This window comes from Lytechinus pictus, chromosome 11, assembly GCF_037042905.1.
Source record: "Lytechinus pictus isolate F3 Inbred chromosome 11, Lp3.0, whole genome shotgun sequence".
NCBI classification, from domain to species: domain Eukaryota; kingdom Metazoa; phylum Echinodermata; class Echinoidea; order Temnopleuroida; family Toxopneustidae; genus Lytechinus; species Lytechinus pictus.
In genome coordinates this window covers 33,940,991-33,962,330 of record NC_087255.1, presented here as the reverse complement: position 1 = coordinate 33,962,330, position 21,340 = coordinate 33,940,991, and the positions used below count along the sequence as shown (strand labels likewise).

The following is a 21,340-nucleotide window of genomic DNA, read 5'->3' as shown; positions in this document are numbered from 1 at the left end:
AGAAAGCTCATTAGAGACAGGTTACACTGCATGAACTGCAAGTAGATCTAATTCTCAATGGGTGTTTGTAAACATGTACAGTGCATGCATGCGTACAGTGCCGTTTAATGTACATGTTCTATCTAGCATTCTAGCTTACCTTTTTTAAAAGTCCTGGAAATAATGTCTTTACAAATACATTCACAGTGTTGGCAGAGCTCTCTTTATGAAGCTGTAAAAGTGTCTGTGACAGGGGAAAAATAACATGGAAGCTCAGGGCAATTTCACCCTCAAAATGCTCATAATCATCATTCATTGTAATTTTAAAGCTTATCCGATGTTGAATATTTTAATAGACATTAAAGGGGAAGTTCACCCTGACAAAAAGTTTATTGTAAAAATAGCAGAAAAAATAATAAAAAATATTGCTGAAGGTTTGAGAAAAACTCATCAAATAATTAAAAAGTTATTAGAATTTCAATTATTTGATTTGTGACGTCATATGCGAGCAGCATTCCTACATAGCGAATGGTAAAAAATCAATGAAATGTCATTTTCTCAGAAAATTGAAAATGGTTTTCACTATACCTTTTGTATATCAATAGACAAATCATTTCACACCCGATCATGAATAGAAAACAAAAATAAATCATCAGGAACCATGCAAAATTTGAAATTCATGCATTTTATATTACATAACACATGGGGCAGCTGTTCGTCTATGACGTCACAAATCCAAAACTTCGAACTCTAATAACTTTCTTACTCTTTAACGGATTTTCCTCAAATCTTCACCAATATTTTTTACTATTTTTTCTGCTATTTTTACAACAAAGTTTTCTTCAGGGTGAACTTCCCCTTTAAGTTGTGATAAGTAGCCCCGAAAATGTAAAATTCATTATTTTTGCTGGGCCGTAAAGTGTGATTTAAGAAATTTTGGAAGGTTGTTAAAGTCCCTATTAAAAGCTTATGTCTGTACACAACAGAGCTCAAATAATTCAACTCAAGGCCACCAAAGGCCATGACCTTGCGCCCTTTCAAATGTTTGTACGCCACCCCCCCCCCCCCCCTCTTGCATTCAAATACTTCCGTAAATTTTGCGGCCTGGCCTTAAGAGTGATGTGAGTGGCTTTTACATACATGTGAGTTTACTGAACTGAGTATCTAGAGGACTCAAATTGAAATCTGAAAGGGTGACACACCCCTGTACCATATTATTCATGAGTGCCCCCCCCCCCCAATCTTGCAAAATTATTGTTTCCACAGTGTATGGCGGTATTTGTGAGGAAAATTAATTAAGTTTAAGATCCATGATTGTTTTCATATTTTTTCAGATTTAAGAAAAGTACATACATGGAATACATTCATGTGACATACATACATATATATGATGTATGACACTTAAAATATCCGAAATCCCGTTGGTCATTCTGTTGTCATAAAAGCGTCTGTGGGAGTTTATAAACAACTTTGCCTGTCCAACTGTGAAAGCATTGCATGAGTCATTATAGGACATTAGGCTCAGTACACCCAGATGGCAGTTTAATTCATTCTGTGTTGTGATCACAATCACTGTCCCAAAAGACAAGCTTTCGTCCTGGGCGATATATTGCTTGGCAGTACATAATGTACAGGACATGTTTAGGGCCTGTGTACATGCAGCTTTCATTGCTCATGTGCAATATTTTGATGATTACAGTTTACATTCAAATTTGTTTAAGGTGGCAATTTGCAAGGGGAGAACAAAATGAGATTCTGGGTTGATTGTGAAGTGCTGCTTTTATTGCGGGGACTTTTCAGCTGAAACAATGGAGGGGATTACCCAGTATTTGGGCTGATGTCGCCTCAGGAATACTAAAAATAGCCCTGAAGAATAAAAAAAAAGACTCCTGAAAAAACCCCATTCACTGCAATTTCATGTTTGATTTTGCAGATCTATTTTAATAACCAGGACTTTGTCAAGGGTAGTCCCCTCAAAACTAATTTTCCTACTGGCTGAAACCCTTTACATACAGTACTGTGTAGGCAATCTTAAAATTATCTTAGACTTGGATGATAAAATTCAACTCCTTTAATTTAAGCCTTGAGGTACATGTAGACCTACCATTTATCTGGTTGAAAGCCATTGCCAAGAGAAGGGGTTAGATAGAAATTAGAAATAGACATGGTGGCCACTACACATGACATGACTGTTAAATGATATCATAACATACATAATTATCTTGACCCTTTGTCACAGCTTTAGAATGGATTTATTGATGATCTTTGAAATGCACTTTTTAATTTTTTTATATATTTTCTTATTCTTATTGATTTTCGCTGTTATACAGTAAGTTTAAAGAAATAAATCTTACCGAAATTAAATGTTTGTGTACATTGCAATAATCGAAAGCAAATCAATTTAACAATCCATATAACAAATCAACTACATGTATAATATAGACAAAATATGTTTACTTCTTTGAAAATGAAATTTTTCCCAAATCTGTGATTCTCCTTCATAAAATGATAATGCTACAAATCAGTTTTTGTGGATCAGGAGACTGTGAAAGATAGCTTTGCTTAAAAGGTCAAGTCAACCCAAGAAAATTTTGATTTGAATAAATAGAGAAAATACAAACTACTGTAGCATAACGCTGAAAATTTCATCAAATTTGGATGTAAAATAAGAAAGTTATGGCATTTTAAAGTTTCGCTTAAGTAGTTTTCACGAAACAGTGATATGCACAACTTATTGGCATGCAAATGAGAGAGTTGATGATGTCCCTCACTCACTATTTCTTTTGTTTTTATTGTCTGAATTATACTGTATTTCATTTTTCACAGATTTGACAATAAGGACCAACTTGACTGAACCATGATAGTATTAAACAATGCTAATTCCACATGTTCAGGGAGGAATTAATCGTTGTTTCACTTGACAATGAGGAGAAATCAGAATATTTCATATAATAAGATACAAAAGAAATAGTGAGTAGATGATGTCATCAGTCTCCTCATTATGCATACTGACCAGGATGTGCATAACTGTTTTGTGAAATTAAGCGTAACTTTAAAATGTCATAACTTTCTTATTTTACATCCGATTTTGATGAAATTTTCAGTGTTATGCTTGTTGGATTTTTCTCTGTTTATTCAAATCAACTTTTTGTTGGGGTGGACTTGTCCTTTAAGCTTTATTAGTCCTACATGTAGTCTGCGAGCACAGACTCATATTTGACACTTTACAAATTACAGTACGTACATGTACATGTCTAGAGTGAAAGACTAGACTCCAAACTATCTGTCTCTTTGGTACAAGCAGCAACAGTACTTATAGTGAATATAGTCTCACTACTTCAGACTGCGTTACATGTATGCACTATGCAAATTGTGAAAAGCAAAGGTCTGTGCCTATATACTAGCTGTAGCTGGCCATGGTTGTCAAGAAGAGGTGTAGAATGACATGTACTATGACATAAAATTTGCCATTTGATTGGATCATAATTGGTCAGAGGCTTTCAGACTTGTCTGAAGGAGAGGATTACTAACTACTAGAGGATCCTCAGTTTATAAATTGCAGACCGAGGACAAGGACAAATGGGGCCTACATGCAATGTTGAAGAAAATCCCTAGAATTGTAGTCCAGTGTAGATGTAGTCTGCAAGCATAGACTCATATTTGTTCACAAATTATAATATTTCTAGGATGAAGTCTACACTCCAAACCCTCTGGCAAAAATATTCATGATTGACAGATATGTGTCTTAAATCCAAAACGACAAAGTCTGTCTTGCTCCATAGTATATTACAGTGTACATGTTTGAAATTTGTCTCAGACATCAGACCGCATTCATTCACATGCAAAAAACCCAATGTACATGTAAGTGTACTCACATACTGCATGCATTTTCGAAATCAAGATATTTATTAATTCCCCTCTCTCTCTTTCTTGCTATTCCCTACTGCAGAATTTGTGGAACCCAGCGTCCAGCAAGCCAACTGGAAGGCTATTCCATCTCACCTTCAAGGGTCAGGCTCTCAACCTTACATGATGTCAAACACTGGCAAACCTGACTTCAATCTTACTCACACAACACCACACTCCAATGGTCTCTCTTTAGAGGATGTCCAGCAAGGGGGGCTGACCAATGGGTCTGTGGATGGAGATCAACGGTCGCAGTCAGATGCAGCATCCAGTAACTCTGGAAGTGATCTGCTGATAGATTTGTCAGAGGCAGACTTTGCACCATCTGCCAAGCCATCTTCTCTTCTCTCTGCTCTGAAAGAGAGCTTGGCTGCTGAGAAGGAAGCAGAGCCATCTGAAGCAACTGCCTCCGACGAGAACATTGGAATCACTGGTGAGGTCATGTATTCAGACAGTAATTCCCAGCTAGATCGGCAAGACTTTACAACATATTCAACAAGATCAATGTCAATAAGTGATTTGAATAATATTGACTCCTCACCACCTACAGAACAATCTGAAATGAAAGGACATTCAAGTGAGGAACATTCATCAAAACTTGATAGCAATCAAGAACAAATTCCTGTATCCACTTTTTCACAAATGGCACTATCAAAGAGCAACTCAGAAACTTCAGGAAGTGTGCGGGACACAGTAGGTGAGTCTACTCCAAATACCTTTGGTCAAATATCCGAACAAAATCATGAGCATTCTTCCACCAAGAGTGGAACAGAACAAAACTCAATGGATGACATCCTCTTTACTAGAACTGAAGATGAATCAGTGTCTGTTGAAAGATCGATTGATAAACCAGTTGAAAAACCTGTTGAGAGCAGTGGTATTCAGAAACCTGTGGAGCAAGAGACGGCAGAAATGGGATCGATAGAACTGAACAAAGACGATACTTTGGAGAAAGGTTCACCAACCAGTTATACCTCGAGCTCCAGTACTCCACCAGTGGATTCAGAAACCATGCAGGAATACATGAGACAAGGTGCAAGACCAAAGCAATTAGGTTACAAGACTCCAGAACAGAGCCCTCTGAAAAACACAAGCGACAAGGATCAGGGGAAAGAGGAGCCGCCATCAAATGTGATAAGAGTGACCGAGTCACCGCCCGTCATTGGATTCAGTACTCTGTCCAATGTGACAGTGTCTCAGTCAGAACTTGATGAATTGGATGATCATGATTCAAAACCATTGGCATATGATGTGTCTGGGAGTGAGGTTTTAAGAAGGGATGGGAAAATGCCCACTTTTGGACCAACGAATCAGGATGTTTCTGTGATGGCAGGGGATAGTCAATCACCTTACATGTTGACAGGGCAAGATGAAATGATGAACAAGGACAGGAACACCATGGACAGCAGTGTGGCACCTTCAGCACCGGGATTGGTACCACTACGGTCAGATATTGCATCTCCGACAACTGCGAGGGTTCCTCGCAACACTATGAAACCATTGAATAATGACATTTCAGCACCACCCAATGTGAGTATTACACCCCATAGTAATCACTTGAGCATTCCCGATGATCAGGACAATATCGAAGATAGAATTAGTCCTTTATCAAAGATTCTTGATCAACAGTATAGGTTGGAAATGAACAATTCCAAAGGAAATGACAATGAGTTAGCCAAAGTGGACCCATTTTATGGAAGCAATCCTCAGTTTGAATCTTCAACGGAAGAAGAGGTTGTACCTGCTGCTTTGTCCAACATTTTAAACCCATCTATGCATACCAAGTTGCAGTCAGGAGATTGTCCTGGTGTGGTTTCTCCTGGCAAAGCTGACCCTTCATCAAGTGTCCATCCAGCTGTGAGCACTCTAGGTTTTGGAATCACCCAGCCATCTGTCGATGTCAACATTTCTGTTATGCCAAAGATGAATAATGAAAGACACCAAGTTAACCCTGACACTGTAAGCCATGCAGCCAGCCATCAAAATGGGGAGCAGGACCTGCCCCTTGTTGACAAAGAACATCAAAGACAACCAAACACATCTCATCTGTCAAGCCCTATGAACAATCATACAGAACTTAGTCACCAGGTCAGTGAAAACAGCAGACTGCAAGATCTTGCCCCCGTGCAAAATTTTTCAATTCCAGCTGGGGCTCCTCCGGAATTATCCACAGCTCAACCAGTTCCACCTTCAATGTCTCCAGAGCTGGCTGTTGAAGCTAACCTTGAGGATTCATTAAACAATTTACCGCCGGACCCTCCATCTTACCAACAGGTGGAACAAGCAACACACAAAGAGCGCAATATTTCCCGTCATGGACTGACTCTTGACTTTGGCATGGGTGGATCGGAACAAATGAATGGATATCCCGATGAACACACACAGGGCATTAATGAGAGTGACCCGTCTCATAATCCACATTTCGTGGCACCGCCCAACGTCTCGTTAACACCGGGCATGGGTCTTCCGGTTGAGCAAAGCCAAAACGGAGCCATGCCTTCAGGTAATGGGAACATGCCCGGTGATGTCGGTGTTGTTGAGAATGGAGAGTTGGCTGTGTCTGAGGGAATGGATCCGATGACAGCACAGAACAATGCAGTGAATGCTCAACACATGGTACCAGCTCCAGGAGGTGGTGAACCTGTGCCGGGTGATGTTGCACCTATCTGGATTCCTGACTCAGACGCACCTTCCTGCATGGGGTGTAACCTGAAATTCACCTTCAGGAAAAGGAGACATCATTGCAGAGCATGTGGAAAGGTAAACAATAGCTTTTTTTAATTTGTTTTTGTTTTTATTTGTGTAACATGATTGATGAATAACCATTTTTGGTTGACTTTATCTCAGGGGCGGCAGTTTTTCTGCAACATTATGTACTTGTAATTCAGACCAGGTTCTAAAAAAAATCATCAATCAATAAAATGTATATGGCTTCAGACAAATTCATAAGATATATCTACAAATATGTAAATGTATTAAGATTCAATTATTTTGCTAATGGTTCCAAAACTGACCTGGGCATAATTCAAATTGTATGAAGAGCAAAGTGTAGAAATACATAACTCATGTCAAATACAATAAAATATATTCATAGATGAAGCAATTCTTATGATACCTTATGCTTGTACTCTTGCAAGGAATATACAGTATACCGTAGATAGTGTATTGACACAAAAATAGCTCATATGGATCCTTGTGTCTCTTTATCAGAAATGCAAAATGTACTCTTGATCAGAAATGTTCATTGCAAATGAATCCCCCTAAAGCCCCCTTTGGCATTCACCTTTTACTGTAGAAAATGTCATGCATGCATACATTTTAGTCCAGTGATGTGGAAGGATAACTCTCATGAATTTTTTGCTTTTATATTTGCAGGTGTTTTGCTCCAAGTGTTGTAGTGTTCGTGTTCGACTGAGGTACATGGATAGCAAAGAAGCAAGGGTGTGTGTAGGCTGTCTCAATGCTATACTCACAGGTTTGTATCTCTCCTTATTTCTCTCTGTTTCTCTCCATCTCTCTTTCTTTCTCTCTGTCTCTCTCTCTTTCTCTCTGTCTCTGTACCTGGAAAGGTTAGTTAGAAACATGCAACAGACATGGGGCCCCAAAAGAGTTGCCTTTATAATCATAACTCAGATCTTCAGCGTCATTTTTGTCTCGCCTGCATAGCAGAGCGAGACTATAGGCGCCGCTTTTCCGACGGCGGCGTCGTCAACATTGAAATCTTAACCTTGGTTAAGTTTTTTGGAATGTCATAATAACTTAGAAAGTATTTGGAACTAGTTCATGAAACTTGGACATAAAGGGTAATGAAGTATTACTGAACATCCCTGCCTGAGTTTCAGGTCACATGATTAAGGTTAAAGGTCATTTAGGGTCAATGAACTGAGACCATGTTGGGGGAATCAATATCGAAATCTTAACCAAGGTTAAGTTTTTGAAATGTTGTGATAACTTCAAAAGTATATGGACCTAGTTCGTAAAACTTAGACATAAGGGTAATAGTGTATCACTGAATATCCTGCATGAGTTTCACATTACATGATCAAGGTCAAAGGTCAATTAGGGTCAACAAACTTTGGCCATGTTAGGGTTATTTGAGGAATTGTCATAACTTCAGAGGTTTATGGATCTAGTTCATGAAACTTGGTGATAAGAGCAACCATGTATTCCTGAATATCATTCGTGAGTTTCAAGTCACATGACCAAGGTCAAATGTCACTTTGGGTCAATGAACTTTGGCTGTATTGGGGGTATTTGAGGTATTGTCATCATAACTTTGAAATTTTATGGATCTAGTTCATGAAGCTTGGACATAAGAGCAATCAAGTATCCTTGAACATCCTGTGCTAGATTCAGGTCACATGATCAAGTTCAAAGGTCATTTAGGGTCAGCAAACTTTGGTAATGTTAGGGGTATTTGTGGAATTGTCATAAGTTTAAAAGTCTATGGATTTAGTTCATGAAGCAATGTATCCCAGAATACCCTGTGTGTGTTTCAGGAACATGGCCAAGATCAAAGGTCATTTAAAGGTCAATGAACTCTGGCCGTGTTGGGAGTATGTGTTGAATTGGCATTATAACTTAGGAAGATTATGGTACTTGCTCATGAAACACCGACATAAGGGTAATCAAGTATGAATGATTGTTTTGCACATGTCTTAGGTCACATGATCATGGTCAAAGGCCATTTTGGGTCAATGGACATAATATTTTATTATCATATTAGTGTTTTCTTCTGTGAATAATTATTCATTAGCTGTTTTTCAAAGGAAGCAATGCTGCTATATCAAATTGCGTAATGCAGGCGAGACTGCCAGAGGCGTTCCACTTGTTATTTCTTGAATTGATATATTAATTGTAATGCACTATATTATTTTGAAATGATTGTTATTATTTTAAATGAAGCAGATTTTGATTGAAATTGAATTACTTGAAATATATAGCAACATTATGTCTCAATTTAATCACAATACCTACAGTTGAAATATGACAATAATTTGTTACCATTTTACTTTATCGCATGAATTAATGTCGGCCTGGTTTATGATTTTTATATTTAACTGTAAAGACAGAGGGTCTTTTTTATTTCAATGTGCTAATTGTAATCATCATAATTATCCATGAAGCAAATCTTCTGAGTGACGTATATTTCCTAATATGAATGCACCCATTTATCCTCATCAAGAAAACAGATTTGAGGAAGTTATATTTCTTGACTTGATATTACTTGAATAATGGGCCAATTATCACTTGAAGTCTTAAGTCACAATTTATTTTATGCATAGATTTTTATCAATTGTATTCATGCATTTCATAATTATGATTGATTAGCTGAAGCTCTAGAGAGGGTCAGAAGGCAGGGTGGAACAACCTCTTTAGAGAACAGCCCTGCTGGTTCACCTGCACATCAAGCTGTAGCACAGACCCTGGAACCTCCTGCCACAACCAATCCAGAAAATACCGTCCAGAGGAGCAAGTCCGTCCTGAGGAGACCTGTCTCAGAGGGTAAATAAAGTTTGAAGATTTTGGGTGCATGTCGGCGTCTGTTGGTATTAAAACGGATGTACATGTAGGCTAGTATACTAAGCGATAAGGAATGGGCTGTGTAATGTTTAACCATTTATTTGCCAGGTTGAAAGTAGGTTTAAATGTTGAGATTTGCAGCAGTTTGTAATACACCTGCTTGAGCAATCACCTATAGAGGACTACCTGGCTGTTATAACACACAAATTTGGTTTCTCTTGAAAACTATTCTCTATTGAAAAGATTATTATTGGAATCTGCTTGTATTGACTACCTGCTCAGAAAGACCACTTTTCTTGTCACCCTTGGGTGGTCTTTATAGATGGTTTCCACTGGAGTTATTTTATTTTAAGAGAAAAATAAGGAGATTGTATGACCTTCCCTGATGAAGGTTTTTGAATGTTGAAAACATTCATAGACATTTCTTAACCCTAAATAGACTGGGCTATTTCGATGCCTAAGAAGACTGGGGGGGGGGCTGATTCAGCCCCCCCTATGATCTCGGCCGTCGACCTCGCGATCGCGACGAAAATTGGCACGTGCATTACCCATGGCATAATCTCCAAGACTGTAGGATCAAATTTTCCGAAAAATCTCATAATTCATTAATTATGCTAATTTATGCGTAAAATCAAAGATTTGCTCTAATTAACTAAATAAGGCCTCTAAACTGCTAATTTTTTATTCACAGACTCTTTGAAGGATTCTGATCAAATGTACTTTAAAAAAAATTCAATATCACAATTCTTTTCTTATGTATTTTATTGTTTTTAAAATTTCTTATGTATTTCTTTGTTTTTCGACTTTTTGTTTTTTATTGTTTTTTCAATGGAAATCGTCCGCTACTTTATTTTGACCCTAAACAAGATGAAATTAATTGATTTTGATTAGTAAAATTGAAAATAATGATACATTTAGGAATTTTGGCTAAAAACACAATTTGCATTGGATTTGTACACAAATTCACGTTTTTGAGCAATTTCGGGTCGACATGCACTTACAAATTGTTGCGTAATTTCGGAACCACGTACCCGGGCGTCGCAAATTTGGTCTCAAAAGTTGCGCAAGACTTGAAAGAAAAAAGTCATGGAACGGCGCGGCGCCAGCTTTTCGCGTTAAACATTTATCGCGAAAAATGTCGAGGGGGGGGCTGAATCAGCCCCCCCCCCAGTCTTTTTAGGGTTAAGCCTAGAAATAATACACATTATATATTGATTGCTATTCACTCGTAGGAAAGGAATCTCCAGGGCACATAAATACATTATTATTATCATTTGTGAATATTTACATTATGATGATCGCAGGTACAAGACTGAGAGAGACAAGGAGTGTCCACTTCTCAGACGGCACTACCCCAGGCAAGGACACCACTGGACAGACAAATAGCCCGCCGTCCACCGGCGGGGGTGACGGTGACACGACCTCAACGCCTATCCCTGGTGATCCATCGGTTCAGAACATTCCCACTTCCATCAGAGGTATCCCGGAGCTCCAGGGAGGGAACAGAAGGCGGTTACAACGTCAGGGGTGGCACAAGAGCCTCATCCCTGAGGATGAATCCAGACTACCTCCTGTCATTCTTACCACAGAGGTGAAGGGAGGTGAGGGAACAAATTTAATTCTGTATGAGCAATCATTTGATATGGAATTCACTTTAGAAATAGATTTATTTTTGCCTGTAAAAAGCCCATGGCCTTGGGGAAATAGACAATGCAAGGAGGTGGGGGTACAAATTATCGTTTGGCTATTAAAGCCTTGTATATCGAACATTCTGATGACAGCTCAATGAAAGCTGTATTTTGGAATAACGGGCTTTTTTTGGCAATGGTGGAAACCTCTTATTGTCTTGAAACGGTATCTCCCTGTTGAGAATTCTTTCTATATTGTAGGCAAAAGAAGGTTGTCACATGTGACACAACTCTAAAATAGATATTATTCTGAAAAGTTTGTTCTCCAAGTTCTTAGATATTTAGATACATGTACATGGTTTTCATAGCCCATCAGCAGAATGTTTTTTTAATAAATAATTTATGGAATATACAGAATGTACAGGAGAAATAGATTTATTATTATCCATTTAGAAGCTTATTGCTCTGGAAAATACAAAATATCAGCAATAAAGTTGATATTAATTATAGGTATACAGCAAATCAAGTACTAAATAAATCATGAGATTGTTTCCATCTCTATATTACAAAACACTGATTTTATGCTTGATTTGTCATCTCAATTTTCTGAATGACAACATTGAAATACATTTGGGTTGTCATGGATTATTAATGCAGAAAAACCAAAGTTATAGAATGGTACATGGTAATAAGTGTATACAGCATGAACCTTTACAACACAACACAATTTACCAGTGAATAGATTGTCTTTTTCTACATCTGCAATAAGAAAGGTGCAGGTTGCTGCTTTCATGAACAAAAAAGGAAGATAATTGGGGCTGATAAATGATAGTGCTGAAGACTCTTTGTATTGTCATGGATTATTAATGCGGAAAAACCAAAGTTATAGAATGGTACATGGTAATAAGTGTATACAGCATGAACCTTTACAACACAACACAATTTAGCAGTGAATAGATTGTCTTTTTCTACATCTGCAATAAGAAAGGTGCAGGTTGCTGCTTTCATGAACAAAAAAGGAAGATAATTGGGGCTGATAAATGATAGTGCTGAAGACTCTTTGTATTGTTTTCAAAGTAAAAAAATATCAATACAGTCCACCATACTTTTTTTTCAATCTAGTACGTGGGAAATCAGATTTCAATCTAAAATCAAAATTCCTACACAAACTCACTTTGATTACATACATTTTCCAATATAGTCCACCTGCAACCACATTATTTTTTATGAAAATATCTTACCCAAATCACCAAAAGAACTTAGACAGGATAATTTTCCAGGGCACAGCGCAACCATTTTCATCACATTCTCTTTTTTCGGGAAAAAAACCCTGTCTCGCTAGGCTAGGCCTCGTCTTGCATTACGGACAGTGCCATCTATCATGTTTGAGCCTACAGTCAGTATATCAATGGGTGACTTTGTGAAGCTGCGATGCCCGCTGCGATGATCCAATTTCAAAACTTAGTTTCATCGAGCCATTCTCTTTCGAGGTATGCTCGATGTACACCTTAATCATTTTAGCAGATAAATTATCCAAGAGTTTTGGCAACCAATCGATTTCATTTCCGTAAAAAATGCCCATGAATTGCACCGACACTGCAGTGAATACAGTCTGTGCACACCCACTACAATAGACTACGTGTAGCTACCGTAGGGGAGGCAGCTGCGTGTATTTAATATCAAGTCTCCCAGATCCGGATAGATCCCTTATCCGGTTTGGTGCTGGTCCCAACGTGTGCGGATAAGAGAGGTCGGACTGTAATAGTTACATTTATATGGCGCTTCATACGCTGTGTTTCTAAACGCTTTACATTGTAATTATTAATTACTGTTAGTATTTGAATAAGAAATCCTACATTAGGAATATGCTTTAATTCAATGCATATTTTGCTTAATTTGCAGAGTTTTCGGTGGATGATAATCCGAACATGGAGAAGATTTTGAATGACTTGAAGAGTAAGTTATATCTACTATCTTGTGAATTCCATGAATTCATTTTTTGTATAATGCTATACTTATTCATTCTTCATTTTGCTATGTTTTAATTATTTCTTTGTTTGGGGGTATAAGGGAAAGTATTTTCTGGTGATAGTATTCTGAAAATTATCTTGTTATACGTGATACTTGAAAATACAAGTTATAATGATTTGAATGATTTTTAAACTTTATCTGAGATTAAAAAACTGTAGTTTCTCAGTCAAATAATTCTTTCCAACATTGTGGTCCATATAAATTTGTTTTTAGAGACATTACAATTCATTTTATCATTCTAGTAGTAATATACAGAAGTATTATATTTTGTATTGTTGCCTTTTTATTGATAATTATGTCCTTTTGATCCTAAGCATAACTCATCCTGAAAGAATTTATTTGAACCCTTTTAAACCTGTTATTTTTCTGATATACAGGTGACAATCCTGTTCCTGCTGTCTTCGTTTTAAGCAAAAATCTGATGGTTCTCATCCAGATAGTAGACTGTAAGTACCACACAAATTTCCTTTAAATTGTACCGTAAGAATGATATCGTGGGAAAATTTCCTTTTTTCACTATCATTAAATTTTACCCATTTTGATAAGTTTTCCACTTGGGATGCTACAAGCTTTATCAGACCTTCATTGTAGATGGAGTAGTTGCTGATGCTGCGTGTTTAAAGTATTAAAATGGTTAAAGGACAAGTCCACCCCAACAAAAAGTTGATTTGAATAAAAAGAGAAAAATTCAACGAGTATAACACTGACAATTTCATCAAAATCGGATGTAAAATTAGAAAGTTAAGACATTTTAAAGTTTTGTTTAATTTCACAAAACAGTGATTTGCACATCCTGGTCAGTATGCAAATGAGGGGACTGATGACATCACTCACTCACTATTTCTTTTGTATTTAATTATGAAATATGATTTATTCCCATTTTCTCATCATTGTCCTTGAAACAAAAGTTTCATTCCTCCCTGAACACGTGGAATTACCATCGCCTTAACATTTTATGGTTCAGTCAAGTTGGTCCTTATTGTCAGATTTGTAAAAATTGAAATATTCTATATTTTAAACAATAAAAAACAAAGAAATAGTGAGTGAGGGACATCATTAACTGTCTCATTTGCATGTCATTGAGTTGTGCATATAACTGTTTTGTGAAAAATAAGCAAAACTTTAAAATGTCATAACTTCCTTATTTTACATCAGATTTTGATGAAATTTTAAGCATTATGCTAGTTTGATTTTTTTCTATTGATTAAATTAAACATTTTTCTGAGGTGGACTTGACCTTTAAGCATTAGAATGGTACTGTACGTATAGGAGAGAGCATATTGTCATAAGTTTCTATTTGTGGGGAGGGGGTTCTGTTCTTCCCGAATGTAGATAGCCTCCCTAATCCATCTGATAGACTTTATATTATTTTGAGCGAATATGGATCTTTTCCTTCCACTTTGACGAGTTGTTGGTGATGGCAATGTGGCCAGCGGTCCCTTGCAGAAAGAGTTACGTGTAAACGCAAGTAAAAAAAATCCAGCACAAGTCCCAAATGCGCGCTATTGATTGGTTGAAAATCAAGTTGCGCATGATTTTTAGAGTTGGGATTGATTGCAACTCTTTCTGCAACGGGCCCCAGATTTCTTAACAAATTGTTATGCAAGCTGTATGCACAATGTAATCGCAGTGAGAATTAGTATATTATATCTCTGATCATGTAACAAATATCTATCAAAATTTTCATTCAAGACCATGAATTCAAGCTTTCATATGTCACATCTGAGGGTTGAGACAATCATTTTTACCTAATAAGAATCTGTCCAGTTCATCTTTAATTTGTTTGTCTTCATATGCAAATTAATTTCCCTTGGAAACTAAAATCATCTATTTTTGTTTTGTTTCAGTGAATTGTTGTGTGAATAGGACATGTTGGTGTTTTAGTACCAAGGGACTAGCTACGGTTGGTCAGGATGAGGTAGTGATCATTTTAGAATGTCTACCAGATGAGAAGACCATTCCTAGAGACATCTTCTGTCATCTGTACAGTCTCTATGAAGATGCTAAAAGAGGTTAATTCATTTGAGATTTCTTGTATGTGCTGTGTGTTTGTGTGGTTCTAGTAAAGAAATTCACACTAAAATTAAGATCTGGACATATAGTAACTCTTCAACTCCATTGATTAGTTAGTAATCATATTAATAGCAATGGTGATGCTTATGATGATGATGACGAGGGCGATGATAATGATGGTTGCGATGGTGGTGGTGATGATGACAATGGTGATGGTATGATGATGATGATTATGCCAATAAAGATGATGGTAGTGGTGATTATGATGATGAATATGATGGTGATGATGATGATGACAATTATGATGATAACGATGATGATGATGATGACTATGACGACGATGATGATGATGATAAAGGTGATGATTATGATGGTAGTGATGGTCGGAATGGTGATTTTTTTTTATTCAAACAAGTGCACACCTAGTTACCACTAATGCATATAGCATTTTCATTTATTTGAATCCTGGATAAAAGAGCATTGCCAATGAAAAGCCTTGCTCACGGGCATAGGTGCCGCGGCCGGAGATCGAGAACCCCAGACTTTCCACGTAAAGTCAGGCGCCTTAGACCACTCGACCACGTGGTGGCGATGATAATGATAATGAAGTTGCACTTGAAGTTAATCTTGGTTTTTCACTCTTCCCCCTTTTTTATCAGGTAATACCGTTACAGACATGAGTCATACAATCTTTGCTGGAGGTGGATTCCTTGGTAGCAGAGACCATGGTGGATTTCTCTACATCAGACCAACCTTTCAGTGTCTTCAGAAACTCATCTTCCCAGAACCACCCTATCTGGTAGCCGTCCTACTCCAGAAGTGGGAGACACCCTGGGCTAAGGTTTTCCCCCTGAGGTTGCTTTTGAGACTCGGAGCTGAATTTAGATGTTAGTATGACATCTTTATTGTTAAAAAGAAATATATAGAAATCAGGAGTATAAGATTGAGTAGCTGTAGTGGTTGTTTGTTGAGAATTAGCATGATGTACAACCTTTAGTCTTACTTCACATCTTTCATATTTTGTTCATAATTCTTTCTGTTATAGTGAGATAATTTGTTATATAAATGTATTTTACACTTTATATGTTTGGCAATTTCATGTACAGTGGTGATTGCAGTTGTTGGGCTACTCTGCATCACACTCCAACGAAATATGGTCATGAAAATGCTGAAATGTACAAAATAAAAATAGAACATCTGTACTATATAGGCTTAGTTGTCAACGCTTGGAGAAGCATCTTTCATCCAAAATAAAAGCTCCTTTATATAATGTCAACATTCTTATTTTCCACAGATTATCCATGTCCTCTAATGAGCGTTAGATTCAGAAAGCCAGTCTTTGGAGAGATTGGTCATACCATCATGAACCTACTAGCTGTAAGTAATTCACAAACTTGGTTTTTCTCTTTCTCTGTATTGTGCTCTGTCATTTCTCCTTTTGTTTAAATTATCAAATTTTCTCTAACTTATTTATAATTTGCTCTTTGTCTACATTATAATATTTCAATGTACAGTATGTGTCCAATTCTGAATCAAAATACTTTGTTCATATACAACTGAACAAGGTGTTATAAATATTTATGGTGGGAATATCATTAATGGCTTGTTAGAATGATACTTTAATTATACTTCTTTATGCACACTTAGTACTTTCTCATAGCTATCCCCCCATTTCTTGATATTGACCATCATTTGATAGTGATCATGATCACTGTTGGTGTTTTTTTGTTATTTGTGTTTTGTGACCTGCCATGATCGTTGGGCTGCTTTTTACATTGATGTGATCAATCATAGATATCGGCCCAATTTATGTTACGGGTTTATAATAATAATAATAATAATAATAATAATAATAGCAGTATATTAACCCAGGGTAGCCACTTCAGTTCCGAAAACTTGTAACATAAGCGGGCTTATGTTACAAGTCCCTGGCCATGATCATTATGATATTTGTCAATTGAAAATCTTTTTCCATCCTCCATATCTTTTCAGGATTTTAAGAATTATCAATACAAGTTGCCTGTGATCAGGGGTGTTGTTATTCATATGGAAGACAAACAGACAGTCATCAAATTCCCAAGAAATCGATATGATGAGGTTTGTATATATATATTGCAAGTTTATCTAGACAACAAATACACCTAGAAATGTGGAGAAATGTATACAGAATAGTGTACTAAAGGGATAAGGTTACAATTTTGTTTGTTTCAGTGTTTTTGATGTGATTTTATGGTATAGCATGAAGAAATATATCAAGAGTCTAAATTTTGTGGGAGTCATTCATTTAGGCGATGTATTGAGCCGCAATAATACCCTCTTGTATTTTAAGCTAATTACTTTGTTTTACAAGAATTTTGAGAGCTTCTTGCTGAACTAATCAACTGTTTTGGTATATTCCTACATAGCTCATGAAGGTGTTGAATAACTCCAATGAGCATGTGATGGCACTGGCCGCTATCTTCAGTCCAGATGCAGACTCTCATCTGGTTTGTATGCAGAATGACCAGGGTACCTATCAGACACAGGCTATCAATATACAGAATAAACCAAGAAAAGGTTAGTCTTCATCATACAACTTGTGTATACAGTTGTGCTCAAAAGTTTGTGAACCCCACCGCAAAAGCCACTCCTTCGTGCTGAGTTTAGAATGTAGACAACAACACTACAATAGACTAGTTCGTAGTTACTTCTGGACAATTTTGGTCAAATGACCTTTGATTTCTTTCAGTGTGATAGGCAGATTTCAAAGCAAGATATTACGTAAGCATGCCTTACATAGCAAGATAAAGAAATTGAATAGACCAGGTGACTAGAATAGCAGACCATTCAACACTCTATAAAGGTATTTGTTGCATTTCTACTTTGAATGCATACTATAGCATATTGTACAATGTATTTTCAAAACTGTGAGATACCAGTCGTCCGTGGACAAATTGTTGTTTTTTGTGGATGAGAATGAAATACACAACTCAAAGGAATACATGTATATGAATAATCAAGACATCAAAGTTGGTGCTTATCTCATTAAATTTTAAACCACCATGTCACTTTAGTACAGATGACCTTCCTCTGATCATGCGCAGAGTGGAACTACGAACTGGCTTATATTTGGCAAGCCCTGAGAACCAAACTATATTGAATGTCAAATTTTATTACCCGACTTCACAATTATATATGTTTTTTGAGCACCACTGTTTGCTCAGTATAAACTGATGTGAAGTAAATTACATTTCATCCGTGCTCATGACCCAGGGATATTGCCTAGCGCATAGAGGGATTATTGTTGTTAGATTACTGCCATTTCTCAAAACACATATGTTTCGCAATCCTTCTTCATCATTTGATGAAACTGTTTCAAGTTGTTGAAATTATCATACCATCAACAAGACCCCCTCCCCCTTCTCATTTTGTTATTCTATTTTTCACTGATTGACCAATTAAATAAAGATACATTTACAGCTACCTGAATGCTACACATACTTCACTAGTTCCAGTATGTATTAATCACCTCTGAGACCTAATCCCAATGGACATTTCCAATTTTCATCATGTTTAAAAATATTTCAACCTTTTCCATCCATTAATTCAGTGACTGGAGCTAGTTTCGTTGTTTTCAATGGCGCCCTCAAGAGCAGTTCTGGTCTGACGGCAAAGTCCAGCATCGTTGAGGATGGTCTGATGGTCCAGATCCGTCCCGAGACCATGACGCTTCTCAAGGACTCCATGCGTCAGATGCAGGAGATGTCTATACCCTGCGGGAGCAGCGTAGCAGACACGCCAGAAGAGACTGTGCTTGTCCAGTGGGTTGAGGATGATAAGAACTTCAACAGTGGGTAAGGTTTAGAACATTGTGTCATTGAGACCGACGTTCATTGCAGTTACCATAGTAACAGTTGGTGACCAGTGCTTATCAGCCAATCAGAATGAAAAATTTCACTGAGCTTGCGACTGAATAAAAATTTTTTAGAGCTGATATACTTCATGAAATGACAAGAACTTAGATATAAGCTTCTTGCGAACCATGCAAAACACAAAAACAGTTTCTTTGCCAAAGCATGACAGACCCTGAAAAGCATGCTGACTTTTTTAAAATTCACATTTGACCCCACAACGCGTACTAACTGACCCTACTTTTCTAAAAACAATTTACATATTTAGTTGCATTATTTTGTAGTGGGAAAAGATGGTACATGGTGGGCTAGAGTAATTTCCATATAAAGAGTTGATGGCACTAGTGTCTGTCAGATCTTTAATTTCTATCTCATCTGTATCTCATCTTGAATTTTATTTTTTAAAATCTTGTATTTGTCCCACAGAGTGACCAGTCCCATCGATGGTCGATCCTTGACCGGCGTGGAGAGCATTCGAATCCACAATGGAACCGAGTACCATGGTCACAACCGAGCCATCCGTTGGACAGAGGTCTTCTTCATCCAGAATGGCCTCGGTGAAGGAGAGTCCCTGGGTCATCCGAACGTTCCTGAGCCGGTGGACCTGAGTAGGCTAGCAGAAAGCTTGGCCTCTGCCTTCTGCCTGGCACTGAGTGGAAGCCTGAATGAACTGAGGGAAGCTGGATTAGTGAAACTAGGTCTCAGGGTTACAGTGGACATTGAAAGGGTCAGTTTAATTAATTTTCTTAAATCCATGTTTTAATTTTTGTAAGCACCTCTCCCCACTCCCTCTACCTACCCAAGTGAAGGAAAAGAAGCTGTGTGTGTTGAGGCAAATTTGTTCTCACTACCAACAACATTTAGTTAGCTTGATAATTTTGAAGAAATGTGAAGCATTAATTCTTTGACCAGATAATGCAAAAAAAAAAATCCCAATCCCAATACAGATGAGACATACCGGAATGTGCAATACTCTCTCAATGGTTTTTCTATGATGGCTCGCTTGCCTCTGGGCAATAGTACTGAGTTTTACTTTTGCGAGCCCTGGCCCTTGGAAAAACCATTTTCTTACTCTTCTTCTTTTCTTTCATTTCTACTTATCCATATGTAATTATTCAATTTCAAATTGTATTTTTGTATTTATATTGTACAATTTTTCTATGTTTTTTATGGCCAAATAAATAATAATACTGTAATTATGATTTATCCTAATCAAATACTTCTAGTAAATCAAATCTGTGAAGGGAATTTTCTGATATTCTTCATTATATAGTATTAGGAGCAGTAGGAATGTGGACTCATTTCAAAGTAATATAATAACGCTTTTGAATTGATTATGGCTTAATAATTAATTCTAACCTCAAGATTTGTATTTTCTTATACTGATCAACATTACTCACTTCTTTACTGCCCTTACTCTATTTCCCCATTCTATTGAATATCATGTAAAATATTGGTCATTCCCTTGATTTGAATATCATGCTTCAAATGAATGAATTCTTCCTCTTTCTCTAGGTTGGATATGAATCAGGGTCAAAAGGTCAACTGCTCCCACCTCATTACATGAACAGTCTAGACAACGAGCTCATCCCAGTTGTGCATGGTGCCATTTCACAGCACGAGGGCGCCCCAGTAGTATTGGAACTCATTTTTCACATAATTGACTGATACCAGTAAACTGGCAATGATGCTGCTCTTCTTGCAATAGGGATTCTACCAAGGGTTAGCTTAGCTAATTGGAGTGTGATTTTTTTAAATGCTGATGTAAAGATGCCTGTGCTCTCATTCATTTCATTGTCAGTGGCAAAACAAATTTCATGGTAGTATTCCAACACCTTCACAAGTATGTGAGTGCTTACACTTTGCTAACATTGCACAAATCATAAGCAGTATGTTTCTCTGCTGATGAGGGCTATAATGCAACAGTGTAGGAGGAGTATCTGCCGAAGCTGAGCTATAGTAAAGCTTGTATTCAACTGAGACTTCTACAAACAGGGCATGCAGATTGACACATAGGCCCTTACATGTCTGTGCATTACTTTGTGTAACTAAAGAAAAGCTCGTATTGAAGTAATTGAGAAAAGATGGATGTTGATTAATGATTATAAATCATTTAATTCTTATCTTCCACAGTTCCTCCTTTTGCTTATAACATTGCTCGCAGTCATCAATTGCAGTTTAGAACATTGTAAACATGATCTTTGCCTGATGCCAGTGTGTACATTTTCATATGAGATTGAACTGTTTTACCACTGCTAGTAGAACTGGGCATACAAGTTAATGTATCAACTTCTCAAATTTAGAGAATGCAGAGAATTCCGTCATGAATGGGTTAAGATTCATGAATAGAATTTGTAATGGTGAAACTAT

At 37.1% G+C, this 21,340-nt stretch overlaps 1 protein-coding gene across 1 annotated transcript; it reads left to right on the top strand.

The window, feature by feature from the left end:
• Positions 1-3,929: 3,929 nt before the first annotated feature.
• LOC129271240 (uncharacterized) lies at positions 3,930-21,247 on the top strand. Its single transcript, XM_054908623.2, has 14 exons — positions 3,930-6,645; positions 7,261-7,360; positions 9,217-9,390; positions 10,713-11,009; positions 12,939-12,992; positions 13,445-13,513; positions 14,915-15,079; positions 15,740-15,967; positions 16,375-16,457; positions 17,073-17,177; positions 17,486-17,636; positions 18,670-18,913; positions 19,397-19,697; positions 20,486-21,247. The coding sequence occupies exons 1-14, from the start codon at positions 4,009-4,011 to the stop codon at positions 20,636-20,638; spliced, it is 4,761 nt and encodes a 1,586-aa protein (XP_054764598.2). The 5' UTR covers positions 3,930-4,008; the 3' UTR covers positions 20,639-21,247.
• Positions 21,248-21,340: the final 93 nt, after the last annotated feature.